The sequence below is a fragment of the Pungitius pungitius genome, chromosome 3 (assembly GCF_949316345.1).
Source record: "Pungitius pungitius chromosome 3, fPunPun2.1, whole genome shotgun sequence".
Classification (NCBI taxonomy): domain Eukaryota; kingdom Metazoa; phylum Chordata; class Actinopteri; order Perciformes; family Gasterosteidae; genus Pungitius; species Pungitius pungitius.
The window spans coordinates 1,007,288-1,034,574 of NC_084902.1; the positions used below are offsets into that span (position 1 = coordinate 1,007,288).

General features: G+C 50.8%; 3 protein-coding genes across 3 annotated transcripts in view; 2 read left to right on the forward strand and 1 right to left on the reverse strand.

The window, feature by feature from the left end:
- Nucleotides 1-27,287, reverse strand: part of LOC119216319 (neurofibromin) — a 38,386-nt gene that overhangs the window by 6,566 nt on the left and 4,533 nt on the right. The window contains exons 7-43 of the mRNA XM_037469042.2: nucleotides 27,202-27,277; nucleotides 26,611-26,768; nucleotides 26,355-26,528; nucleotides 25,070-25,198; nucleotides 24,785-24,859; nucleotides 23,874-24,005; nucleotides 23,539-23,664; nucleotides 23,342-23,455; nucleotides 22,808-22,887; nucleotides 22,438-22,561; nucleotides 22,106-22,352; nucleotides 21,950-22,023; nucleotides 21,789-21,872; nucleotides 21,292-21,678; nucleotides 20,855-20,994; nucleotides 20,642-20,764; nucleotides 20,276-20,359; nucleotides 20,077-20,193; nucleotides 19,088-19,269; nucleotides 18,800-19,011; nucleotides 18,320-18,481; nucleotides 18,129-18,226; nucleotides 17,118-17,253; nucleotides 14,895-14,957; nucleotides 12,175-12,333; nucleotides 11,285-11,382; nucleotides 10,983-11,129; nucleotides 10,756-10,902; nucleotides 10,551-10,661; nucleotides 4,574-5,006; nucleotides 4,146-4,486; nucleotides 3,848-4,050; nucleotides 2,810-3,003; nucleotides 2,593-2,733; nucleotides 1,103-1,382; nucleotides 780-994; nucleotides 448-509 (exon numbers count right to left, since the gene is read on the reverse strand). Coding sequence (XP_037324939.2) covers nucleotides 448-509; nucleotides 780-994; nucleotides 1,103-1,382; nucleotides 2,593-2,733; nucleotides 2,810-3,003; nucleotides 3,848-4,050; nucleotides 4,146-4,486; nucleotides 4,574-5,006; nucleotides 10,551-10,661; nucleotides 10,756-10,902; nucleotides 10,983-11,129; nucleotides 11,285-11,382; nucleotides 12,175-12,333; nucleotides 14,895-14,957; nucleotides 17,118-17,253; nucleotides 18,129-18,226; nucleotides 18,320-18,481; nucleotides 18,800-19,011; nucleotides 19,088-19,269; nucleotides 20,077-20,193; nucleotides 20,276-20,359; nucleotides 20,642-20,764; nucleotides 20,855-20,994; nucleotides 21,292-21,678; nucleotides 21,789-21,872; nucleotides 21,950-22,023; nucleotides 22,106-22,352; nucleotides 22,438-22,561; nucleotides 22,808-22,887; nucleotides 23,342-23,455; nucleotides 23,539-23,664; nucleotides 23,874-24,005; nucleotides 24,785-24,859; nucleotides 25,070-25,198; nucleotides 26,355-26,528; nucleotides 26,611-26,768; nucleotides 27,202-27,277 — 5,828 coding nt within the window. The remainder of the gene's footprint in view (nucleotides 1-447; nucleotides 510-779; nucleotides 995-1,102; nucleotides 1,383-2,592; nucleotides 2,734-2,809; nucleotides 3,004-3,847; nucleotides 4,051-4,145; nucleotides 4,487-4,573; nucleotides 5,007-10,550; nucleotides 10,662-10,755; nucleotides 10,903-10,982; nucleotides 11,130-11,284; nucleotides 11,383-12,174; nucleotides 12,334-14,894; nucleotides 14,958-17,117; nucleotides 17,254-18,128; nucleotides 18,227-18,319; nucleotides 18,482-18,799; nucleotides 19,012-19,087; nucleotides 19,270-20,076; nucleotides 20,194-20,275; nucleotides 20,360-20,641; nucleotides 20,765-20,854; nucleotides 20,995-21,291; nucleotides 21,679-21,788; nucleotides 21,873-21,949; nucleotides 22,024-22,105; nucleotides 22,353-22,437; nucleotides 22,562-22,807; nucleotides 22,888-23,341; nucleotides 23,456-23,538; nucleotides 23,665-23,873; nucleotides 24,006-24,784; nucleotides 24,860-25,069; nucleotides 25,199-26,354; nucleotides 26,529-26,610; nucleotides 26,769-27,201; nucleotides 27,278-27,287) is intronic.
- LOC119216343 (uncharacterized) lies at nucleotides 1,983-6,200 on the forward strand. Its single transcript, XM_037469080.2, has 2 exons — nucleotides 1,983-2,085; nucleotides 5,129-6,200. Exon 2 carries the CDS (start codon nucleotides 5,135-5,137, stop codon nucleotides 5,750-5,752), a length of 618 nt encoding a protein of 205 aa, XP_037324977.1. The 5' UTR covers nucleotides 1,983-2,085; nucleotides 5,129-5,134; the 3' UTR covers nucleotides 5,753-6,200.
- Nucleotides 6,863-8,890, forward strand: LOC134126968 (mucin-2-like). The gene is made up of 2 exons (XM_062560973.1): nucleotides 6,863-6,924; nucleotides 7,102-8,890. The coding sequence occupies exon 2, from the start codon at nucleotides 7,108-7,110 to the stop codon at nucleotides 8,371-8,373; it is 1,266 nt and encodes a 421-aa protein (XP_062416957.1). The 5' UTR covers nucleotides 6,863-6,924; nucleotides 7,102-7,107; the 3' UTR covers nucleotides 8,374-8,890.

Genomic DNA, 27,287 nt, shown 5'->3' on the forward strand with positions numbered 1-27,287 from the left:
ACACGTCCTCTGGGAGGAAAACCATACGGGGTCATGACGTCATCCTACAACAATTACTTTCATAAAAACAGTCATTATTTTTACTGCAGTCTGTGCTGAGCTTGTGTTGATTATAATCCATCTCTAGTATTTATATACATATCCATGGGAAAAGATCTGTGTTCATTTAAGTTTATCAGCAACAGAATATTTCACAGATGACTCATGATCACGATGATTTTATAATGTTCTCAACCACTAAACAGAGCCTGAACGCATCGTGCATTCATTCCCTGACCTTTGGAGGTCATGGAGACAATCCAATGAATCTGTGATTAAATGAGTTCCGATAGAAGACAGACAGACAGAGACAGAGAGACAGAGAGCGGTTTCTCTCTGCAGCATTTGATGGATGGACCATCAGAAGCCGTGTGAACACTGAAGCATTGCGGAGACGGAGGTTCGTACTTCTGAGCGAGCTCCGTCCACTGGTCCAACCACTTGCAGGCCGGGATGTCCCTCATACAAGCCTGGAGGGGGGACACGGAGACAACGTTAGGCGGATCAAACCGCAGTGTTTTTCACTTCTATGGAGGTCAGGACTACACTAGTAGCACGGTGTGGTCTGTCTTGGAGAAACGTTCCTCTCTTGTATGTGGTCCACCAGCTTTGTCTACTTGTCTGACTGGTTCCATCAGGTGTGGCTTCATGGTCCTGATATTGCAGCAGGTTTAGATTTGATTCCATCTATTCATGCATCACAACCCTTTGGGCGCCAGAGGAGCTTCACAAAGACACACCTCCATGATCTCCAGCAGGGCCTCTGTGACGGTCTCCAGGGAGGACAGGGCGAACGTCTCCCTCTCGTAGGAGCCCGGCGAGAAGGAGCGGTCCCTGTAGCTGGAGCGGAAGGCGATGACGGCGGCGGACTTCACCTTGCTGATGCCGAACAGCAGGTAGAACTTTGGCAGGGAGAACTCGGTGAGGCTCAGCCTCAGGACCTGCTTGGTCTCCTCTGAAAACCAGCAACAAACACAACGTTTAGTCCGCACACAGGAAGCCGCCTGAGCACTCACCCCCACCCTCACCCCACCCCCACCCCCACCCCCGTCCCCACCCTCACCGCTGAAGTTGAGCTGCGAGCAGGTGCACAGCGAGTGGATGATGTTGATGACCAGGCCGTGGGTGGAGGCCCGCAGGGACAGCGGCCCCGTGGCCACCAGCAGGGTGACCACGTGGAACAGGTAGGGCAGGTGGGCCGCCACGTCCAGGGAGTTGTTGAAGGACAGCATGAGCATGTAGCGCGCCAAGATGGCGATGTCGTCCCACATGAGGTGCTGCTCCAGGGTGGGGGTGGGAGACAGACACGTCTTATCGATGATCTTACACATCCGACCAATCACCTGCAGCGAGAGGGGACAACCCGACCCCTCAATGACACATCCAGGAGCAGCATGACCAGCCATCCAAAGCTAAACCGCCATGAATCAGCAGCGTTCAGGTGTCACTTCTTCAGGAAAGAAACATGTTATTTTGACATGAATTACAAGCTTTGGATGAACAGTGTCACTAAAACCTTTAAAATGATTTAGTGCTGTTTATCAGAACGAAGCCCACGTGCAGCACACTGTCATGAGATGATTAAAAAAAACTATATTAAAACCAAATGGGATTGTTTTGTTTTTATGTAATAAGCCCATCACCAAAACCACACTTTACTGATGACACTTGAACACATCACAGTAATGTTGTACGGTTCTCATATTAATGGAGAAGAGCCTGAACGCATCATAACGTACCTGAAGGGAACCTGGTTAGCCGTTAGCTGCTAACGCTACGACTTCTTGTTGATCACATGATCAGAGACCAGAGAGACATGAGTGATGTCATCATCAGGATAAACTTTATTGACGCTGTGATGGTTGACACTAATCTGAGGCTCCACTTCAGCCTGAACACTGGGGGGCTTCTCTCCCTCATAAAGGGCCCATTCAGAACCGCGCCGGGCCTTTTCTATTGTGTTGTGTTGAGGCACCCGGACCCCCCCCCCGGCACACGGAGCGTCTCCCTGAAGCACGGCGGCTTGTGCATCGATTTCTCCTCGTAGTAAGTGAGAAGTTATCAAAGACATAAGAGATATAATTAACTTGTATGTTTGCTGTTGTTTAAAGTTTCATGTGTTTGTACGCAGTGGTTCTGCTGTGTGTGTTAATGTTGTTCACTTTAAAGCGAGTCTATTGCATCAGTGAACGAGTGGGAAACGTTTGCTAACGACTTGGCGGGTGTTCTATTTAAAATGAAATAAACGAGTTACAATCACATCCTCCTTTAAATGGGAACTAAAATAAGCCCGGATGAACGGTCCTGATGATACCAGATGTCTCTGCAAAACAGAGATCCAACGGTTGATGTAGAACCTCCAGGACCTCCTCCCAGAGGCTTGCAGGGGAAGAGAGAAAGCTCCTCCCCTGAGAGTGACTCACCTCCTCCAAGGAGGAGGACATGGAGGACCATATCCAGCTCCTTCAACTGTCATTAAGCTGATGACCCTCAACAGCCAGTCTCACAGAATCCCCCCTGGAGGAGTTCCTTTAAGGCGGAGTCTTCCCTCACCTTGCTGGAGACCAGCTTGACGTTCCCTGAAGCCAGAGCCACGGCGGTGTCGGCCATGACCTCGGCCTTGATGGAGCCCAGTCCCCCGGTGGCGCTGGTCTTGATGAAGCTGTCCAGCACCACGTCCAGCAGGTCGGTGATCTGAGGACAGAGCGAGAGGAGTCAGGGGGGGCGGGGTGGTACCCATCAAGCAGTGTGGGGTGAGTGTGGGACCCACCTGGCCCAGGCTTCCCCAGATCTTAGCCTGGATGGAGGGGTACATCTGCTTCTCGTTGATCGTCATGGTGATGAGTTTGTCCAAGATGGCGGTGACGCGCTGGCGCTTGGCGTCGTCGTTGTGCTTACAGAAGCGGACCAGGTTGAGCAGCCAGGGGGTCATGTACTCCAGACAGAGGTGCTTCAGCTCGATGCCTGGAGAACAGAAACAAACTGCATGTCCAACACGAAGAAGACTTGAAACTAGAGACTGAGACCATAAACTCATGTTTACAATGTTTACTGAGGGAATAAATCAAGAGAGAAGTAGAGTCATTTCCTCATAGACGTCTATGGGAGCAGAGGAGTCGCCCCCTGCTGGTCACTACACAGAAGTAGAGTCATTTCCTCATAGAGGTCTATGGGAGCAGAGGAGTCGCCCCCTGCTGGTCACTACACAGAAGTAGAGTCATTTCCTCATAGACGTCTATGGGAGCAGAGGAGTCGCCCCCTGCTGGTCACTACACAGAAGTAGAGTCATTTCCTCATAGACGTCTATGGGAGCAGAGGAGTCGCCCCCTGCTGGTCACTACACAGAAGTAGAGTCATTTCCTCATAGACGTCAATGGGAGCAGAGGAGTCGCCCCCTGCTGGTCACTACACAGAAGTAGAGTCATTTCCTCATAGACGTCTATGGGAGCAGAGGAGTCGCCCCCTGCTGGTCACTACACAGAAGTAGAGTCATTTCCTCATAGACGTCTATGGGAGCAGAGGAGTCGCCCCCTGCTGGTCACTACACAGAAGTAGAGTCATTTCCTCATAGACGTCTATGGGAGCAGAGGAGTCGCCCCCTGCTGGTCACTACACAGAAGTAGAGTCATTTCCTCATAGACGTCTATGGGAGCAGAGTCGCCGCCCCTTAAAGTCCATTGATGATGATGATTGATCTACTGATTATGTGACCTTTTGCGTAAAGTCCACATAACTCCCATAAACATGTAGCTGAGGTAGTAACCAGGAGGTTTGCAGGGACTCCAGCGGGGCTGGGACCTGGACTCACTGGACTTGCTGAAGCCCGAGATGCACTCCTCCAGGAACTCCAGCGTGAGGTGGGGCTCGTTGGCGGCCAGCGTCTTGCTGATGGAGACGATGAAGAGGGTGTTGTTGGCGGGGATGCAGAGGCCCGACGTCTCCAGCAGCTGGCCCTCTATCTTCAGGTTGAAGGTGCAGGTCAGAGCACACAGCAGGTTGTAGGCTGCCGACCTGGAGGGGGAGGAACGAGCCAGAGGGGTCAAGTCCCGCCACCTTCTGCCGTCACAACAAGCAACGGTTTCAGCCCGGAGGCCCGCGGCACCGACCTGAGGCTGGGGTCCGAGCTGCCCAGGTTCAGCAGGGCGATGTTCAGCAGGGTGCCGGGCACGTCTTTGGGTCGGATCTTGGTGTGCTGCGGGATGGAGTCGGGCTGCGACAGCTCCCAGCGCGTGCGGATATGGATGATGGACTGCACGATGGCGTCGCACTCCTGGTGCATGAAGGTGAGCGGCGTGCCCTGGTTGGCCATGGTGAGGGTGAACTGGCTCTCGTCCACCAGGCAGATCTCCTCGATCTCCGAGGCGTAGTAGACGTCGTTAAGGAAGACGGGCTGGCCCAGGACGCGAGTCCGCTCTGCCGAGGTCACCTGCACGGCGGTCGAGCCCACCTGACCGGCGAGGAAAGACAAAAGGTTGTTTTAAGGGAAACCCACCGCTTGAAGATTCAAGTTTTGACTATGGGCCCCCATCCTCACCTTAATGGAGACCTTGGTGTCTTTGTGGGCCAGCTTGAGGGCATTGTGGAACACTTTGAGGTCCTCCTCCAGGGTCAGCGTGGCCGCTGGCAGCTTCTGCTGGTCCGGCTCGATGTGCTCGGCCAGCTTGGCCGGAGAGTCGATGAACTGCAGCCGCTTGCTGCCCTTCAGGCCCGTCAGCAGCCGCTCGTGGTACTTGGTGTACTCCCTCACCCAGGTGTTGCAGTTGTAGACGAAGACGGCCGCCACGTTCTCGTAGGCGAAGCCGGGGAAGACCACGAACCACTTGGACAGGAAGTCTGTCTTGAAGCGATTGCTGGGCCCGACGTGGGTCAGGTCCACCACGATCTCGTAGGGCTTGGCGTAGTAGGGTTTGAGCGTGAGGAGCACGTGGTAGATGAGCAGGTCGCCGTTGATCTGGCCCGTTTTGAACCTAAAGAAAAGAGAGACAAGGTCAAACAGAGGCGTCTCCAGAATGTGTCCAAAGCTGAGTCTGTGGCGTCAACCAAACCCCCCCCAGTACACAAAAGGTCACATTTGTGCGTTTTGTTTCAGAGCGCCATGGACAGAACCAGAACCTCCCTCTGGCTGTTCCTCCTGCTCAGCCGCCTGCCGCTCTGTGCCACCGACGATGGGCGGAGCCTCCTGACCGCGCGGCCTACGGACGCCTCCCCGCCCACCAGCGGCTCCATGCCTGCCCGCCTCGCCACCGGCCCGCCCACCAGCGGCGCCATGCCTGCCCGCCTCACCACCGGCCCGCCCGCCAGCGGCGCCCGCGTCGACTGCCTGATGGACACAGAGATGGGTCTGGTCGCCGTGGGCTCGGCGGCCGCGCTGATCGTCTGCCTGCTGGGGGCCACCGCCGTGCTGGCCTGTCAGGTGTGCCTCATTCAGCGCCGGGTCTACGCCCCCCGGTCAACCCGGTCCAACCTGGACCTGGTGAGCGGCGCCGGCTACTGGGGCCTGGAGCGGCCGGGGTCGGGGGGGCATGTGGGGCCATGCGACGGCGACGTGGCGCTGGAAGAAGTGAGAAGCGACGAGGAGGCGGAAGAAGAGAGGCGGGGCCGGGAGGCCGAGGACGGACCGGAGGAGAAGGTCAGTCTGATGCAGCGCTCCCCCTCCAGAGACTCCTCCCTGGTGAGTCCCAGGGACCTGGAGGACATGCCCCTGGTGGTGTGAGGAGGAAACCCCTAAGCCCCCCAGCCCCGCCCCCCCAGACACGAGCGTGCTTAACCAGTTTAATTCATATTCTAAGATGCACACTGATACCAGAGTGACTTCAACCTTTGAGAAATATAAATACACATATTTGTGTACAAATACACAAGAGGGAAAAGTTCTCAAATATGGGAGAGCTTTTACTTTACAGTGATTAAAAATATTGTTTGTATCAAAGTGATGTTTAAACTAGTGCTGTCAGTTAAACGCGTTATTAACGATGTAAATTTTCTTTTTGGGGAGGGGGGGGGGGGGGTTAATTGATTCTGAAATAAGGCCTGGCTGCTTTGTTCAATATTAACCTCTTGTTTACCTGTTATATGCATCATTTTATTTTGTACCACCCTGTTTGGAAATGTTGTTTTTCAGTCAAATAAAACATTTGCATAAAGCAAGCGAATCCACTTTTACACGTTGATAAGAGCATTAAAATGAAAAAAAAACTATGGAAAAAAATCAAGGGACTAGATAAAAATGTGTGATTAATTGTGGTTAATTTTGAGTTAACTATGACATAAATGTGATTAATCGTCATACAATATGTTAATCGTTTGACAGGACTATTTAACATTTAACACTTCCAGGGAAATTTGTTAGTATTTCATTAGAGACTGTTATAAATATAAAAGTTATATTAAAGTTGAACATTCAAACAACTAATAATATACCTCTAATGAGGTACTTAGTTTCTCACTATTATACATTTACTTTTAAAAAAGCTGGATTTTGTCTCTGAAGAGCCTTCTGTTGATCCATAACTACACGAGTCTGCATTAAACCAATAAGACCTCCAGCGTGTCCGTGTCCTTTGTTTCAAGTCATCAAAGCACAGAACTAATATTTCCTCAATTGTACATTTGGATGTAAAAGGATTTCAGCCTCGTATATAAAGCTGCAGTACGTGGCGAGGTCCTGTTAGACCGGGTCCGTCTCAGGACTCGGGTGGACCTCCAGGTCCAGCGGCTCCTTTAAGGTTCCTTGTTCTCTGGTGCACATACATCAACTATGTTTGGCACCTCGCCGCGTCACACTTCCTGTGAGAGAGAGGAAGCGTGACGCGTCACTGGGCTGTGTCACTCTGAAGAGCCTCTGTCAGCACACAGCTGGGGGGCCACAGAGGCGTGGGGGCACCGGTGAGTACGATGTCATCACCCGTCGTTACTGCGCTCTCATACCTGCTTCGGATGGTGTCAAAGGTTAAAGGTCGAGACGAGGAGCGAGTTTTAACACCAAGAAGCTTTTATTGAACGCGTGTTTAGAGGAAGGGAGCGTTGCTTCATACTCAACGACTTCCTCCCCCCCCCCACGAGAACGCCATGGCCACCGTCTGCAGGAGGCTGATCCTCGCGTGGCTGCTGACTCACGGCGCCGCCACCGCGACGACGACCGGCCACGCCAACGGCTCCTGGCCCACCGTGACGGGACCGCCGGCCACGCCCGGCTGGGCCTCCAATGGTGGTCACGTGACTCGAGAGGACAGCAGCAGCCCGCCACCAACAACCGACCTGACGGCATTTACCACGACATCAACACGCTCCACCGGGCCCCCACCCGCCAGCTCCCCGGGGGGCGCAAGGTCCACGAGGGGGACGCCGCTCAACTTCATGACAGCAGCCGGCGAACCGAGCACGACCACAAGGGCACCACCAGCCCGCTCCACCCGACCCGGCCCAGCCCCAACCAGCTCCACCCGGACCGGCCGAGCCCTAACCAGCTCCACCCGGACCGGCCCAGCCCAAACCAGCGCCACCCGGACTGGCCCACCTCTAACCAGCGCCACCCGACCCGTCCCAGCCCCAACCAGCTCCACCCGACCCGTCCCAGCCCAAACCAGCTCCACCCAACCCGTCCCAGCCCAAACCAGCGCCACCCGGACTGGCCCACCTCTAACCAGCTCCACCCGACCCGTCCCAGCCCAAACCAGCTCCACCCAACCCGTCCCAGCCCAAACCAGCGCCACCCGGACTGGCCCACCCCTAACCAGCGCCACCCGACCCGTCCCAGCCCTAACCAGCGCCACCCGACCCGTCCCAGCCCAAACCAGCTCCACCCAACCCGTCCCAGCCCAAACCAGCGCCACCCGGACTGGCCCACCCCTAACCAGCGCCACCCGACCCGACCCAGCCCCAACCAGCTCCACCCGACCCGTCCCAGCCCAAACCAGCTCCACCCGACCCGTCCCACCCCTAACTCGCCCCCCCCGGACCGGCCCACCCCCAACCCGCTCCCCCTCAAACCACAGCCAGGTGGTGGCGGGGCTGATCGGCGGCGCCCTGCTGGGGATGATGGTGGGGTTCCTGCTCATCTACCTAAAGAAGCGGCAGCTTCAGAAGCAGCAGGTGACCACGGCCGACTGGGCCGGCCCCTCGCCGTTCCTGGAGGGCGGCAGCCAGGCGCCCCTCAGGGCGCCAGAGCGCATCTCGCTCTCCGGCTTCCTGTCTCAGCCCGACACAGAGATGGAGCACATGGCGGCGGGCAGCACGTTCGGTGGCGCCGCCAAGGAGACGGCGAGCAACGGAGACAGCGTGAAGGCGACGGAGGCCTCTGCCTCTCCGACCGATGGGCTGCCGCGGCATCAGTAGAATCATGGCATCATGAGTCATGTGACGTGCTCGGGGGGGTAAAGTCTTCTATTAATGAACGTCTGCTCTCTGTGACTCAAACCATTCATTCAGTTAACGTGAGAGTTAGAGAAAAGTCCTCCAGTGAATAAAGTAGCGTATAAAATACATATGAACACTTGCGTTGTAGTATAATAATAATAAATGTGTGTTGCTATGGAGAACTAAAGCAGCAGAACTTGTGCTAACTCACTTCCTCCTTAAGATCTGAAGCGCCGTGAAATGAGGAACGTGTGTCCACATCCGCTTCAGGCTCACCAGCTTCTATTCTGTGGCTTCCTGTTTCGATTTCCAGTTTGTGGTCGTCGAGTTATATCCAAATTATGATTTACATCAAACACACACACTCTGTGGTCTGTACCTCCTTCCACCGTGTATTTAACGTGTTTTGTTGAGCTATACTTGTATTTGTTGGTTTATTACATGTAAACGTACTGTCTGATGCCACAATAAAAACAACCTACTTCCACATTTCAAACACTTGTAAAGCACTAAATATAAGAGCGTGTGGGGCCCAAGACACGAGAAATACAGAGCACACACACACACACACACACACACACACACACACACACACACACACACACACACACACACACACACACACACACACACACACACACACACTTCCTGTTTCTATCGGCTGAAGGTCGAGAGCTTTTCTTCAAACCACCAACGATTCACTTCAACTCGTGACAGACTGACAGGTCTCTTCATCCCAAACACAGCGATGGATTATTACATAAACTAAGTTTGCGTCACCAGAAAGCCGCTAACGCTTTAGCTTTTTGTTGCTGATGTTGCTAAAAAACAAGCATCTGAGTGACCTTCAACTAGAGCTGCAACTAACGATTATTTTAATAATCGATTCATCTGTCGATTATTTGTTCGATTAATCGATGAATCGGATAAAAAAATAAAAAATGTAAAAACATTAATTTCCAACCCTTTATTGAAAAATAGAACTGACTGTGCACTTCCTAAATATCTTTTGCACTAACAGATTGCTCCTTGAACATCCCTAAGTAAGCAAATAAAATGGACTAACATAAAAAACATACACACATCGCATGATGTATACTTTACAGCCGCCAAATTAAATATATTAGGCACAAAATCATGAATCATCCCCGTGGTGCTCCTGTGCCAGGCCATGTCGCTTTTGCATATCTTACAATCAGACATGTCAACCCTCCCAAATTTCAAAGCCCCTCCCGAAAATATCCCGGACCGACCTTTCTCCTGATTTCCACCCGGACATCAATATTGCTGCACCACCCGTCACTGGGCGCGCTGTTTCAGACCGAACAATAATAAAGGTTACACCTTGAAGTCGAGCGCGGCGATTAGAACCTAAAACTACTGGCGCTGCAAAGAAAACCGCAGCACCCCCCCCCCCCGTTGCCCGCTAGGACCCGCACCCCCCATTTCAGTGTGAAATATTTAGATCGCATTGGCTTCTCTTCCTCCGCATGTTTCAGAACAGTAGTACGGGTCTCTCCGATGTTCTGCTGCGCGGCGCGCGCAACTTTCTTTTAATACTCAAAGATAATAGTCGCGCGACACAACGAATCGATAATGAAATTCGTTGCCAACGCTTTTAATAATCGATTCTAATCGATTTCATCGATTCGTTGTTGCAGCCCTACCTTCAACCCAGTCAAGGTTTAAGGGTTCTGCTTTGTAACATCAGACAGTCTGTTTTAAGGAATCAGTACCTTTGGTAATTTCATATTGGGAGCAGAAGAAATATTAGAAGTTATGTATTCATCATCTGCTGAATTTACTTTTGTATCCAGAGATACAAAAATTGTACTCTGAGTACGTGGCTTTTGTTCTGGAGAAGAAGCAGCTTGACTTTGAAATGGCAGCAGACACAGAAGAGCTCATTGAGGAGCCACCCGAGGGTTCTCATGACGAGCTTCTCCATGAAGAACGAGGCGGACCCGTCGCTTTGGGAACTCGAGTCAAACAGCAGAGAGATACGGTCCAGAGGTTTGTTGGAGGATTATTGTCCTGCCCGAGGAGTCGGTCCAACAACACAACGCTTTCAGGTCACTCAGGAATGTGGAGGAGCCATTTCTATGACGAGGCTTCTTAGGTATTCGTGATCCTGCCCAACCTTTCAGAGGACCTACCTGCGCGCCACGTAGTAGAACACCGGGTTGCCGGTCTTGGAGGTTCCCGCCTGGTAGAAGATGTTGAGTGTCTTCAAAGCCTTGAACTCCTCTTTCTCATGGACCTGGTGCCTGGAAATCAAATCACAGAGCCGAGGGTGAGCCTGGATCCACTCTAGAAGGTTGGCGTCCTGACAGAAGAACCCGGAGAAACCAGCTCGTCTACCTGGTCATGAACTCCTCGAACTTAGAGCTGGTCAGGTTGAGACTCGACCAGTGGGTGTCTGCCACTGGTTTGTGTTCGGGAGGTCCCAGGTAGGCCAGCAGGGTGGCCATCTTGTCAAAGGGTCGCCTGCCCACGGCCTTGTGGTCCCTGGAAGGTGGAGCAGAAGGAATCAGGTTACGGAGCGCGATCCGTGGTAAGACGAGAGCTCTCCACCCGCCGCTCCTCACCGGTTACTGGAGAGGTACTGGCCGATCCTCTCCTGGTTGTTCCACAGCAGGCGGTGGAGGGCCAGAACGTTGCCGTCGCTGATGAAGGACAGACTGTGATTGACCGAGTCGCTGGGAGGAGAGTCAGACGCAATGTCCAAGAAGAACCTGCAAGGGAGAGAGAAGAGAGGGCGCTCTAGAAAGCTCTGTGGCCTCATCTTCTACCAGGAACTCTACACGGCATCCGAACTCGTGACCTACACCAGAATGACCTCATCACCCAAAGGTATACCACAGCAGTAGATTAAAATCACACATCTCACCTTCTGGCTGAATCAAAGTTGCCTTTGACAAAGTCATTAAAAGGCCTCATGTGTTCTTCTTTTGTAAACAGGACGTGGTTTGCAATGCTCTGCAGAATCTGAAGGAAGAAGACACGTCTCAACAAGGTGTGGTCGCATGAAGGAAAGGAAAGGTGGGGCTTAAGGTACGGAGTACACCTCTATGACATCACACAGACACCTCTATGACATCACACGCACACCTCTATGACATCACACAGACACCTCTATGACATCACACAGACACCTCTATGACGTCACACGCACACCTCTATGACATCACACGCACACCTCTATGACGTCACACAGACACCTCTATGACATCACACGCACACCTCTATGACATCACACGCACACCTCTATGACATCACACGCACACCTCTATGACGTCACACGCACACCTCTATGACGTCACACAGACACCTCTATGACGTCACACAGACACCTCTATGACATCACACAGACACCTCTATGACATCACACGCACACCTCCATGACATCACACAGACACCTCTATGACATCAGAGACACTGCACACCTCTATGACATCACACAGACACCTCTATGACGTCACACAGACACCTCTATGACATCACACAGACACCTCTATGACGTCACACAGACACCTCTATGACATCACACAGACACCTCTATGACATCACACAGACACCTCTATGACATCACACAGACACCTCTATGACATCACACGCACACCTCCATGACATCACACAGACACCTCTATGACATCAGAGACACTGCACACCTCTATGACATCACACAGACACCTCTATGACATCACACGCACACCTCCATGACATCACACAGACACCTCTATGACATCAGAGACCTGGCAGGTTGTGACGTCACGTTACCTTGGACATGAGCTTGAGGCCGCGCTCTATCCTCGGTAGGGGCTTCTTTTCCAAGATGCCGGCCTCGTAGGGAGACACGATGGCCGGGTTAACAAAGCGCAGGAACATGGCGCTGCCCACCGCGCCGATGCTGTTCTGTGGGAAACGTTGACTCACCACCTGAGCGGGGGCGGAGGGAACAAGGGAGGACGTAGGAAAGGAGACAACAAAGGAGGGGGACGTAGAACAGAAGAGAGGTTTGAGTAAAGGGAAGGAAAGAAATACAGGGGAAAACATGTATTTCAGTATATTATAAGGGGGTGATGAGATTATCAAAATAAACATGATCCAATGTGTGCAGCGCAGTGAAGATGAGCCCAGACGGTGAAAAGGTGACATGAGAGAGACCCAGTGCCCTTTGGGCTGTAGCAAGAGTTCTAAAAAAGAAAACCTGATGAGAAACCCCCCCCACCGCCGGGCCAGGAAGCAGGGATCGATCAGAACAAAGAGCAGAAGATGGAGGAAGTCCTGAGGTGTGGTGAGAAGCAGTGGATGAACCGAACAGGTGGATCAATACCAAAATGACATCACAAGCATCCGGTGTGGCTTTAAGGCAGAGCAGCATGTTCCCAGAGGAGAAAAGTGGAGTTTGGTTACAGAGAAACAGAGGCTCTGAATGAAGATCATTGTGCACAGGTACGTTCCATCGGGTTGACCTCTTTGAACCATCTCTGTAGGAGAGGAGTTACGCTCAAGGCAAGTGGTTATCTTGCCTATTACACTACATTTATATACACTCACCGGCCACTTTATTAGGTACCCCATGCTAGTAACGGGTTGGACCCCCTTTTGCCTTCAGAACTGCCTCAATTCTTCGTAGCATAGAATCAACAAGGTGCTGGAAGCATTCCTCAGGGAGTTTGGTCCATATTGACATGATGGCATCACACAGTTGCCGCAGATTTGTCGGCTGCACATCCATGATGCGAATCTCCCGTTCCACCACATCCCAAAGATGCTCTATTGGATTGAGATCTGGTGATTGTGGAGGCCATTTGAGTACAGCGAACTCATTGTCATGTTCAAGAAACCAGTCTGAGATGATTCCAGCTTTATGACATGGCGCTTTATCCCGCTGAAAGTAGCCATCAGAAGTTGGGTACATTGTGGTCATAAAGGGATGGACATGGTCAGCAACAGTACTCAGGTAGGCTGTGGCGTTGCAACGATGCTCAATTGGTACCAAGGGGCCCAAAGAGTGCCAAGAAAATATTCCCCACACCATGACACCACCACCACCAGCCTGAACCGTTGATACAAGGCAGGATGGATCCATGCTTTCATGTTGTAGACGCCAAATTCTGACCCTACCATCCGAATGTCGCAGCAGAAATCGAGACTCATCAGACCAGGCAACGTTTTTCCAATCTTCTATTGTCCAATTTCGATGAGCTTGTGCAAATTGTAGCCTCAGTTTCCTGTTCTTAGCTGAAAGGAGTGGCACCCGGTGTGGTCTTCTGCTGCTGTAGCCCATCTGCCTCAAAGTTGGACGTACTGTGCGTTCAGAGATGCTCTTATGCCCACCTTGGTTGTAACGGGTGGTTATTTGAGTCACTGTTGCCCTTCTATCAGCTCGAACCAGTCTGGCCATTCTCCTCTGACCTCTGGCATCAACAAGGCATTTCCGCCCACAGAACTGCCGCTCACTGGATGTTTTTTCTTTTTCGGACCATTCTCTGTAAACCCTAGAGATGGTTGTGCGTGAAAATCCCAGTAGATTAGCAGTTTCTGAAATACTCAGACCAGCCCTTCTGGCACCAACAATCATGCCACGTTCAAAGTCCCTCAAATCACCTTTCTTCCCCATACTGATGCTCGGTTTGAACTGCAGGAGATTGTCTTGACAATGTCTACATGCCTAAATGCACTGAGTTGCCGCCATGTGATTGGCTGCTTAGAAATTAAGTGTTAACGAGCAGTTGGACAGGTGTACCTAATAAAGTGGCCGGTGAGTGTATATAATCTCAGAAAGGTGATCATAACTTATCTTAAACATCTATTAATGTGTTCATCATAAACACTACATTTGACCTGTGAATACATCACGATAACGTTATAATGTTCTCGTGTTCACGAAGCAGAGCCTGAACGCATCGTAATCTAACTGAAGGGAGCCTCTGTTGGTTAGCCGTTAGCCGCTAGCGGTACTGTTAAGCTCCGCCTCCTGTTGATCGAAACACTGATTGGTCTGTTACAAAGTCGCATGAAACTAGTCTCTGGGGAATCAAACGCGTTTAGAAAGGCAACGACCTGCATGAGAGTTGAGAATGAAGTGTCTTTGCTCCTGGTGTGTGAGAGGAAGGAGAAAGGAGTCCTGAGACGGAGGGAGGCGCTTTGGCAGAACATTTCATCACAAGTCTTTTGGGGTCTTTAAGGAGGCTGGGGCCGGTGAGGCGTTCAAGGACCGACATGTTGAAATGAGTCACATCAGACGGACTAACGGGATGAAATGTTCTGAGAAAACGTGTGAGAGAACCACAGCAGACTCTAGAGAGAGAAGAGCTCCTCCTGTCAATCAGGTGGCCGATGTTAGTGGGATGACTTTAAGAGGGGCGCATGGAGAACACAAATAACACAAATCATTATGATCAAATGAGTCAAAAGGCAAAAAAGAAATGTCGTTTTTTTTGCTTCAGGGGGGAAAGAAGTGTCTGAGGGGAAAATAGATTCTCCAAACTTACGGCTTTTTTGTTTTCCTTTTTTTCTTTTACTGTTGCTTTATTCAGTAGAGAGTGGCAAGTAGCCTACAGAACAGAGATGAGCACAATCATGGTCACAGCACCGGCTATATACACACACACACACACACACACACACAAATAAAACCAGAGCTGCCGTTAGCAGAGATTCTGTCACTGGGGGGGGTAAAGCGTTTCGAAGCATGCGCCAGCAGACTATTAGTGCCTGTGTGTGTGTGTGTGTGTGTGTGTGTGTGTGTTCCTACAAAACAAAATCCAAGATGGAGAATGAGAAATCAAAGATGTCAACACATGGGGTGAAAAAAAAAAGAAAAAGTTTGTTTTGAGGGTGAGCAGCGATGAGTTGATTCGCTAGGATGTAGCTTCCTGTTGTCGGGGTGAGGGGGGGGGGCGGGGAGTATAGGATCATTGAGTTGCTGTAATCACACCTAATCCACCAATTGGTGTGTTGAAATTGGAGAATTCGACAACAATGCAGTATATTCAACCAATGAACATGAAGTGACCAATTAAGGACTGAAGAGGACGTAGACGGCATATCCGTCTCTGGTGTCAATCAGCGTGTAGCCCCGCCCTAAAGCATCCCCTGCTTCATGGTCTGTTTGACTCTAAATGGACCATCATTCACTAAATGAACATCATGCTGCATTGAAGAAGACTTGAAACTAGAGACTGAGACCATAAACTAATGTTTACAATGTTTACTGAGGGAATAAATCAAGAGAGAAGTAGAGTCATTTCCTCATAGACGTCTATGGGAGCAGAGGAGTCGCCCCCTGCTGGTCACTACACAGAAGTAGAGTCATTTCCTAATAGACGTCTATGGGAGCAGAGGAGTCGCCCCCTGCTGGTCACTACACAGAAGTAGAGTCATTTCCTAATAGACGTCTATGGGAGCAGAGGAGTCGCCCCCTGCTCGTCACTACACAGAAGTAGTCATTTCCTCATAGACGTCTATGGGAGCAGAGGAGTCGCCCCCTGCTGGTCACTACACTGAAGTAGATTCATTTCCTCATAGACGTCTATGGGAGCAGAGGAGTCGCCCCCTGCTGGTCACCACACAGAAGTAGAGTCATTTCCTCATAGACGTCTATGGGAGCAGAGGAGTCGCCCCCTGCTGGTCACTACACTGAAGTAGATTCATTTCCTCATAGACGTCTATGGGAGCAGAGGAGTCGCCTCCTGCTGGTCACTACACAGAAGTAGAGTCATTTCCTCATAGACGTCTATGGGAGCAGAGGAGTCGCCCCCTGCTGGTCACCACACAGAAGTAGAGTCATTTCCTCATAGACGTCTATGGGAGCAGAGGAGTCGCCCCCTGCTGGTCACTACACTGAAGTAGAGTCATTTCCTCATAGACGTCTATGGGAGCAGAGGAGTCGCCCCCTGCTGGTCACCACACAGAAGTAGAGTCATTTCCTCATAGACGTCTATGGGAGCAGAGGAGTCGCCCCCTGCTGGTCACTACACTGAAGTAGATTCATTTCCTCATAGACGTCTATGGGAGCAGAGGAGTCGCCCCCTGCTGGTCACTACACAGAAGTAGAGTCATTTCCTCATAGACGTCTATGGGAGCAGAGGAGTCGCCCCCTGCTGGTCACTACACAGAAGTAGAGTCATTTCCTCATAGACGTCTATGGGAGCAGAGGAGTCGCCCCCTGCTGGTCACCACACAGAAGTAGAGTCATTTCCTCATAGACGTCTATGGGAGCAGAGGAGTCGCCCCCTGCTGGTCACTTATTCCTGGTTGCTCCATAAAATAATATTTCCAATAACAACAACAGCCACCTGATGCTACAGAGCCGATGTCTGTTTAGCTGGTGTCTCTAGTTTGTGCAGTATAACAACATCCCTGTTGGCTGCTAGCTGTTAGCTTACAGTTTGTGTAGTTTAACGAACATCCATGTTGGCGGCTAGCTCCCCGTCTTTGTAGTATTCAGCTGCCATTGCGCAAATGATATGTTTACGTTCCAAAAAACAGCCGGCTAATAAACGGTGTTGGTCCAAGCTAGGAAACCCAGGTCCCGTTTGTGGGTGGCAGGCGGAGGAGACACACTGAGCATGTGCAAACAGCCCCGTCCTGCAGGAGGTAAGCAGCGGGTGAGGCTGAGCGGGAGCTGGAAGGAGTCTCAGGCAGAGGCGCTGGGTGAGCAGCAGGGGGCGTGGTGAGGTGAGAGAAAGAGAAATGGGAGGGTGGGGGTCTACCTGGTAGAGACAGTGGCAGACGCTGCGGAGCTGTGGGGGGAACTCGCTGGACGAACCGATTATGGCCTGGAAGAAGCGCTCGGTGATCTGCAGCAGGTTCCTCTGGTTCTCCTCCAGGTTCTCCCCTTGTTCCAGCCTGAGGAGACACACGTCTTTGTTATCATCATCATCATTATTATTGTACAGCTTGTATTTGTTGTACAAGTCAAAGAGTCCGTTTGAATTAAAAAAGACTGGAAGATCCATAATGAGGGATCCACAGTGTCAGGTGGTTCATTACAGTGGTGGGGGGGTAAATACATGTGCACTGTCCTCCCTCTGGGCTGCCATCTGCTGGCTGGTTTATAAACCACTACCCTGTTATGATGAACCTACGAACATCTATATCAGGGATGGGCAACTTCCATGATGAGGAGGGCCACATTTTTTTCAGGAGGACCATTGGAGGGCCACATGACCGCGCACTTGAAATAATTGGATATGAAAAACACTACAAATGATTCTCAATTAGATTACTCGATAACCTTATGCAAGGTGTTGTAATGTCGATTCAAGTTATAATCTTTTAGGGCTGATAATGTCTCCAAGCAAACTAGACACATTGGTTTTCCTTTGAATTCGGTGAAGAGGTACTCTTCTTCCCATTTTGTCTGAAAAATGCGATTTTCTCGGTCAAGTTTTCTCTTTATGCCACTGCTAGTGGCCATGACTGTTGACGTTCTTCTTCTCTGTTGTTGCAAAGCGGCCGTGCCCGCTATTGTCTGGGAACGGTGCGCCCTCTATCGGTCAAAAATGTAATTACTTTTTTTTTTTTTTTAATTATTAAAATTTAAAATTATTATTGATCTATTCAAGGGCCGCACTGAGTGATGACGAGGGCCGCGTGCGGCCCGCGGGCCGCCAGTTGCCCATCCCTGATCTATATGCAACAAGAAGAAGAAGAATCCCCCCTAGTTATTGTTGAATTAAAAGTTGCACTTTAAGTTGATTAAGAGAGACGGAGCTCCTCACCTGGTGGGGTCCACCTCAAAGCTGATGTGTTCAGGGGTTGTGATGACTCCTCTCAATAAAGGCTCCAGGAGCTTCTGCAGGTACGCTGCCCCATAGACCTAACACACACACACACACACACACACACACACACCTAGATGATGAGTCATGGTCTAAGGAGGTAAAGGTTCTCTCAGCAGGCGGGGTCCTACCTTGAAGCAGAAGGTCATTATCTTGCTGGCCAGGCTGTTTCCTCTGAAGAGCGTCTGCATGGAGTCGGCCAGCTCCACCTCTTTGGAGAACATGTTCCACAGCAGCTGGTAGAGGAGGTGACGCGAGTCAAACAGCGTCACCAGGACCCGGGCCAGTTCATCCTGGAGACACAAAGTAGTTGATCCCCCATGTTCCACGTCTCTGATCATGTGACACCGTAGACAACCAATCAACAGGAAGAGGAGCAATGTGCTCCGTTTCACTTCCTAAAGAACAACATTATTATACAGTATTAAACATAATAATAAATAATCTATTAAAATAGAACATTTTCTCAATATTATTGTAAATAAAGGATATTCATGAAAACAACAAAGTAAAATGGTAACGTTTAGGGCGTCCTGTGGTTCAGAGTAGTAGTAATTAACTACGTGCTCTTGTTTGCCATGACCTCTGAACCCCATCCTCGTGGTACACACCCACTGGGAGCCAGGCACCACGTTGGCCAGCGCCATGGCGATGGGCAGCTCCCCCTGGTCCCCCATCATGGTGACCAGCTCCACCAGCCTCTCAAAGCGGTCCGCCAGCACCGTCTCTGCCAGCGTGTCGAACTCCGTCCCCTGCTGCAGGATCTTGGTCAGCACCTCCATGAAGGTGGCCCGGGTCTGCAGGTCCTTGTGGTAGCCGAGGCCTGCAGAGGAGGGGGAGCAGTTATAGAAAGAGACCAGAGAACACTGTTGATGGGGGGGTGGTGGGGGGGAACTGACCGATGGAGTGCATGAGACCGCTGTCCACGTTGGCGTTGAGCAGGTTGGACATGGCGAGGACGGTGCAGTGGCGAAGGGAGGCCAGGCGGCGGGACATCCCTCTCTTCCGCCCCCCCACCGCCTGGCCCTCGTCCTCCACCTCGCTGCAGTCGTTCAGCAGGTTCATGAAGAGGGTGAAGTACCTGCAAGGCGACACGCCATGAGTCATCAGAGGAGGAGGAGCCAGTTCAGGGGGCTGATGGGTGGTTCTATCTGATTGGTTCTATCCGGTCGGGCTTTGTACTGCAGCGGCACACGCCGTGCACGTCAGTGCACGTTCTAATGCTGCTGGAATACGGAAGGTAAAGCTGATAACGCTGTCCAGAGCGGCAGCGTTGCCGTGGAAACGTACCAACGACCCTCCTGTTCACCCTTCAATAGAAATCTATTGGCCCCGTCATTGTTGTTTGGACTGTTAGCGTGGTTAGCACTGCTAGCTTCATTCTGCAGCCTAAGCAGGTTATATACATACATTATATTTGATTAGTATAATAATCTGTAATGAAGCTACTTTTAGTGAATGACTAGACGCATACCTGCAAACCCACATGACATGTTCCTGTGAGACTCGCTGAGGTCGATCTCAGCGCTGATCGGCCAATTTAAAACTATTGCTGAAAAGCGACAAGTGTGCAGGTATGTGGAGCATTTACTAATAGAATAAACAAAAGCGACATGTTCTGTATCTAAACATTAACTTGAACTGAATCAATAGCTATTAAATCATTTAAATGAATTGTTAGAACATTAGGAAGGCGGAACCTGATGACCATTCTGTGCTGTTTAAAATGATTTTGATGGGAGAAATGCTACTATGGATATTATTCTGATTTAATGAGATATTAAACATAACTACATGTTTCCACCTCACATGTCTATGGGGGGGGGGGGTTTGAAATAAGGTGAGCTTCTTGTTTAAATAGGTTGTTCCAGAGCAGCAGAGTTCTTACTTGAGGAAGAGCTGCGATTTGGCCTCCATCAGCTCCACTCCGTCTCCCTCCTCCGGCTGGAGGGGGAGACCAGCTAACAGGGAGACCACCGCCTCCATGCTGGCCTGGTCCAGGTCCCTGCGCGCGCACACACACACACACACACAGGTGAGCAGAGGTCTCTCAGAGCAGAAGCCGACTTGCTGCAGCGCAGCTTCACCTCGTCAGACACTTGATGTCGTCGTCAGCTGCTTGGTTGGAGGTCCCCATCACCCAGTCGGTCAGGTACTCCACCATCTTGTTCCTGCAGACCACAGCGGGAGAGAGAACAGCATCAAGTACGATGACATCACTGATGTGTTTGTACCTGGTATCTGATCAGGTCACAACGTAAACAAAAGAAAAATACTATAAATGACTAAAACAAGGTAAAAAACATTTTGGATTTGTTGGACGATGGTGAAAATAAATATTGTGGATCCTTGTGGACCAGCTGCTACAATCAATATATCAGTTATCTGTTCCTTTTTTCTTTTGTGCTGTTCTAATCTGTGACTCTGGTAACCATAGCAACCTTAAAACTGACCTGAACTTCATCTCCTGGCAGAAGGACAGGTCGTCTCGCCGCTCCATCATCACCTCCACCAGCTGACACAACTTGGTCTTGATCTGGATGGCGTGGACTGCGTTGCCTAGGATACGCACATACCTGGGGGGCGCGGCGTCACAATACAATGAAAATCAGATGAACGGAAAATAAACCCCAGATGATCGGGTTTCAAGTCATTTTCTCATGTACCTGACCAGGTTGAGCATCATGGTCTCGATGCTGGCCTGCCCCAGGTGCTCCGAGCTGCCCTCCGTGTGGTTATCCAGCAGGTTCTTCATGATGGCGATGGTCTGCTCCACAAACTGGGTGTTGGTGTCGTTGATGGGAACCTGGAGCCAAGAGAACCACTCAGTACGGAACCGCCAGGTTCTTTCTAACAAATCTACACTACCAGTCTTAATGTGGGGGGGGCTCTGCTCTCACTGGAGTTTACCGTCAATGATGATGTCGTAGTTCTACTGAGGAGCTCAGAATGTAATGTTTTCAACAGAATCTTATTAAAAGGAAGGTTCATCAGATTCATGAAGATGTTCACAAATGTGTGCTCTGTTTTGGTTGCAGACACACATGATGCGTTCAGGGACCACGGGAAACCGCTGTCACGGCTTGTGTTGGGGTCCACTCACCGGCCCCTGCGTGTCGAAGAACTTTCCGATGCTGTTCCTCAGCTTGTTGAAGAGCATCGGGTAGAGGGCGGGGCTCAGCTCCAGGCCCAGCAGGTCCTTCACGTTGGTGCGCACGTGGAGGCCCACCCGGTCGTGGCCGCACACCAGCAGCGCCAGCAGGCGGTCCAGGAAGCGGCTGACGGGCGACTCGCTGCAGGCCGAGGACGAGGAGGAGGAGCAGGAGGCCACGGGGGCCGACATGTCGTAGGGCCCCATGGAGATCATGGAGTGCTTGCGCTCGCTCATGGGCCCCATGGGGGGGCTGTAGGTGGCCGGCCCGGGGGTGCTGCGCTGCTGGAGGCACACGCCGCCCAGAGCGCACAGGAAGCCCGTCATGTTGATCCACTCCTGTGGGCAGAGAGGGGGGGGGGGGTAACATGTGCTTCTTTCATCATGGATTCCTTCTCTCAATGAACACATTAATAAATAAAATTATATATTTAAATAAACAGGCTCACCTGGCCGTCCTCGGCCTTGTTTTTGGGGAAGTTGAGGATCTGTTTGGTGACCTGGTCCCATTTATTGTGCGTGTCCTCCCAGGCCTGCAGACACACGGGGGCTCGGTAAAAGGACGGAGACACACCTTCACAACTTCATCTGCCAGACGTTACCGGGCTACCTCGATGTTTCCTGGTGTCGGGTGTTCGATCCTCCGCAGCAGCGCCATCACCCGCTTCTGCAAGGTGGAGCGGCCTGTGGAGCAAGAACTGGACTGAGTCATCTTCGATCTTCATTAAAACCCCGCAGCGTCTGCAGCAGAACCCTCGGTACTGACCCGTCCCCATCATGTTGCTGACGGAGGCCAGCTCGCTGAAGGTGGCGTAGTTGGGCAGCATGTTCTGGACCGGCACCTCGTCGGCGGCGCTGCGGATGTCGGCCTCCTCACAGAGGTGGCGGAAGCAGGACATGGCCACCAGCACGGCCTCGGTGTCGGGACTCCACAGGAACATGTACAGGGACACCTCCAGCTTGGTCTGCGCCTGGCGGCACATGGGGATGGCCCCGCCCAGGGTGGCACACTCCTGGACCAGGACCACGGGTTAGCAGAAGGGTCAAAGCAGAAATGGACCTTCGGTTGGGGGGGGGGGGGGGGGGGCGTTACCGTACCTTGTTCTTGAGGAGGAACTTGTTCCTGCAGATGAGGATCTCCCTCAGCCACTTCAGAACCTCCGTCCCATTGATGATCTGCTGCCCGATTAGTTTGCGGCAGATGAGGAAGAGCACGTGTGAGCTGAGAGACACACACACACACACACACACACACACACACACTTCATCAAAACTCATAACAACTGCAGCCAGACCTCTGTGTCTCTTATACAGTGACTGAAAAGCGCATCACTGGTGTGTCAACTTGGTCTCTGGTTTGTAAACATTAAATATCCTGATTTGATCATTTGGATCATTCATATTGACAAGAAGCATGACAGCGGTTTTTTATGTCCCAGCACCCAGTATGTGAGACCAAGGGGAGTACCTGATGTCCCAGAAGCTCTCGATGGGGGTGTCTGGGTTCCACAGCTCGATGGTCTCCGGCTGGTGCAGAACCAACAGAGCCTTGACCCAGACGGGACAGAGAGACAATGGATTACATCACATGACATTGAGCTGAGGTTTTTATCCAAAGCAACCACAGAGATACAAACTCAAGGAAGATTTCATCATAACACACGTTATATAAGAGCCGTTATAAGTACTGGGTTTTAGTTGCTAATTCGACCTAATAGGTAAAAGTAGAAGAAGCCTCACAGATTTCTGATCTGCTGTCAATATATTTACACTTCCTGCACAAATGTTTCACATTAAAAGCACTCCAGAAGATCACAGGGCATCATTGCTACTGCGTTCTCTTGGGCTTTTACACTGAAACATCAGCAGGAAGTGATGAATCCTTTTGTTAGAGTCTGGAAGAGACCATTATGACCACAACGTTACTGAAGATCTTATCAGAGGATAAATATGGTGAAGGTGGTGGGAGGGTGGTGCCCTGTGGGCGGGGCTACTGTCTGACCTCCATGGCCTCCTGTGAAAGCTGGGTGGTGTTGGTGAGAGGAACCAGCTGCACCAGGCCGGTGATGAGCTCCGCTGTGCTGCTCTGCATCTCCAGAGCCTGCTTCACCGGGTTCTAACACACAGGGAGGGGGTCGTCAGCGCCTTCAGGGAGGGGAGGGGGGAGGGGGGGTATATGAAGAGGGAGGGGGGACTCACGTGCAGCATGAGTTTGGGGTCGGCGTGGATGAGCTTGACCAGAGCGAGGAGAAGGCTGCGAGTGTCCAGTTCGGCTTTCTCTTTGAACTTAAGGCTGGTGGTCATCTTCCCTTTGAAGGTCAGACTCTGGGGGAGGAGTCAGGGTCAATAATGATAAGAATAATAGAAGGAGCCACAAGATCAGAAAAACAATACAAACAATCCATCCATGTCATCAATGACTGTTCTATTGGACAAGAGCTTTGTTGACACTCAGGTTAGATAGGAGGTTACACAATGACTAAATAGCAAAACCATCAATACTGGGAATTTTCACAACGTGAGCGCTCTCTCACCGAGGTCATGCGTACGGGGGGGTGGGTCCCGGCGCCTTGGATCACCCGGTTCAGGGTGTCTGAGAACATTAAGCGCAGCTCTCCGGAGTAGCAGTAGACCGCATCGATCTTAGGCCACCAGTCCAGGTGGGACTGAGGGGAGACCAGAGAGAGGAGAGACACTCAGGACGAGATGCTGCATGGGGCTAAACGATGCTACGGGATGCTACATGGTGCTAAACGATGCTACGGGATGCTACAGGATGCTGCTACACAATGCTACATTATGCTACGGGATGCTACATGGTGCTAAGCTATGCTACGGGATGCTACATGGTGCTAAGCTATGCTACGGGATGCTACATGGTGCTAAGCTATGCTACGGGATGCTACATGGTGCTAAGCTATGCTACATGGTGCTAAACGATGCAACGGGATGCTACATGGTGCTAAGCTATGCTACGGGATGCTACATGGTGCTAAGCTATGTTACGGGATGCTACATGGTGCTAAGCTATGTTACGGGATGCTACATGGTGCTAAACGATGCTACGGGATGCTACATGGTGCTAAACGATGCTACAGGATGCTACATGGTGCTAAGCTATGCTACGGGATGCTACATGGTGCTAAGCTATGCTACATGGTGTAGGTAGGCAGGATAAACAAAACTCTGCGTTGCTTAGTTAGTAATAATACATACATGAGGGTTGGATAACAAACAGAGATGGAAGCTAAGCTAAACCCGCTAGATGCTCAGACTCCCTGTAACCAAACATTAGCAAGGTGCATGCTGGGTAATGAAGATTTGTGTTGACCAGCAACAGAAAGCTGTGATTAAACGTCGCTCCGTAAAGTGATTTCAATTCAAAAGCTCAATTAAATGATTTTCCTTTCAGAATAAAAAGCACTAATGGATGTGAGAGACTTACGTTGGTGATTATTCTGTTCAACGAGTTGACGAGAACAAAGTGGAAGGTGGAGGGGGAGGAGGCGGCCAGACAGACCTTCAGAGAGGAACCAGTGAGAATGAATAAGACCACTAAACAAATGTTACACACATAAAGTCAACTGTGTAAATTAAATGCTCAAAGATTCTTTATGCTCATGTCATAAAAGTTACTCTGCACTAGACCCGTCTCTCTGCTTCTAGCCGGGACGGTTCTGTCTCCACAGAAGAGCCGGGCTTTTATTTTGAAGTATGAAACAGGGCGCACCTTAAAGTGCTGGTTGTTGTGGGGGTTGATGCGGAAGCAGGAGACGAAGCAGTCCATCATGAGCTCCACGTCGGCGTTCTGGCTACCCGTCCCCCTCCAGAAGGGCTTGGCTGGATTGAACAGCAGCGTCTGGGGGGACAGGGAGGGGGGGGGGTCACTCAGAGGACACATCCCATCACAGAGAGAATAATTCATATCATGTTTTCTTTTCCTAACATGAAGTTTGGAGTCACCCAGACATGAAAACGTACTTTTATATTTATCAAATGAGTTGCAAAATGAATGGAAAATATAGTGAAATTTATTCATTATAAATAATGTTTTTTATTTGAAATATTAATTTTGTTGTTCGATCCTTGCTTTGGTCAAAGAATGCTCCATTTGCAGCCATTACAGCTGTTCATGTGTAGAAATGTCACCACACGCTTCCTGAAGCTCCTCCCACCAGTCGGACTGGCTTGATGGACACGTCATGCGTAGCGTACGGTCCAGCTGAGATGCAGTGACCTTGTGGCCGCACAGCGGCGGCCTGCGTCTTCCCCGGATCGCTCTTCATAGTTCTTGGTGGGGGTCATTGTCCTGTTGGAGGGTTCAGCATAGCGTTGCAGAATGATTGACAGACGGCGTCTCGTCCAGCATCTCCTCACCTGTTCTTCATTTCACAAATGTCCTTCTCTGTGATCCAAACACCTCAAACTTTGATTCGTCTGTTCTCTTGGTCTTGGCCCGTCTCAGATTTGGTTCTTCTTCTTATGGCCTCTTCACTGTAGACGCTGACGTTTTGGGGTTCAAAGAAGCTGCGTCAGAGACTCTAGTGCCGAGTTGCTCCTCCTTCTACTCTGGTTAGAGCCCGTTTGTGCTGCTCTCTCAAGGTTCACATCGTTGTAGCAAATATTTTGTTTCTTCACAACTCCTCGCATGGAATAGCCTTCATTTCTCAGAACACGAGTAGACTGGAGATCTTCACATGAAAGTGCTTTCTCTGTGATGGAATCCCCAAATGTGATACTCAACCAGCAGAACTAGCTGTGCTAACATCAGGCACAAGGGTTTCTAATCATCCATCCGAGCAGCAGACACAATGTACCATCAGAACCCTGCAGGGTCGTTGCTGGAAACGGACCTCATCCACCAATGTAGATGTTTCATTAAAAAACCTTTTACCACATTTGAAAAAACTGCTTTTTTTTTTTACAGATATGGACATTTCTAAGTGACCCCAAACTTTTGACCGGTGTATATATCTCTATAGAGAGAGAGAGATTTAGATGTGTGAATAGATGACCTTGAGGTCCACGACGATGGACTGCACCAGCAGGAAGATGGTGGAGTGGTCCTCCCAGTTGATGTAGGTGGAGGCTTTACACAGTTTGACACAGGCGATGGCGGCGCTCTCCATCAGCTGTTTGCTGCCCCCCTGACCGGCGAGAGCCTTCCTCAAGCTGTCCAGAAAGAGCTTCTGCAGAGAGAGACGGCATGCAAGAGTGAGATATCAGAGCGTGGTGGTCTGCACATGTGACCTGCTGGTTGGCTCCTCCCACCTTGTTGACTTTGCTCTCCTCCACGGTGTCCTTGGAGATGGTGTGAGTGATCTCTGGGCAGAGGATGAGGAGGATGATCTGCAGAGGCCACACGGCCGCCTTCCTCTTAGCGCTCTCTGCAAAGCTATCCACCAGGTCAAAGAGCTTCTCTGCAGCTTCTACACACACACACACACACACACACACACACGATCATGGGCTGAACATCTACGTCATGCAACAACATCAAAGTGAACATGAGGCCAAACATTAAACCAAGCGTCAACTCCACTGATCCGTGTTTCTCACTCAGTGGTAAGAGAACTGAAGAGTGAGGTCACCAGGTAACCAACACGCAGTAATCCGATTACTGATTACTCCTTTAAAAAGTAACCTAGTTACTTTAACAGATTCTTTTATTTTAAAAGTAACTAAATTAGATTACAGGTTGCTTTATTAGTTCATTCAGTGACTTGGACGAGTAACTTTAATCTGATTACAACGCGTTAGATTACTTGTTAGTGAAAAGGTGGTCAGATTAGAGCCAACGTGCCCTTCATAACTAATCCTGAGCCCAGGCGCCACGTGGGCCCAGTGAGGATGAGGTCATACCCGCCATGTCGGCCTGTGGTCTCTGGTAGAGCATCGTGAACTCGTCAGGGTAGTTCTCCACCCAGTTCCAGAAGGCCTGGAGGGAC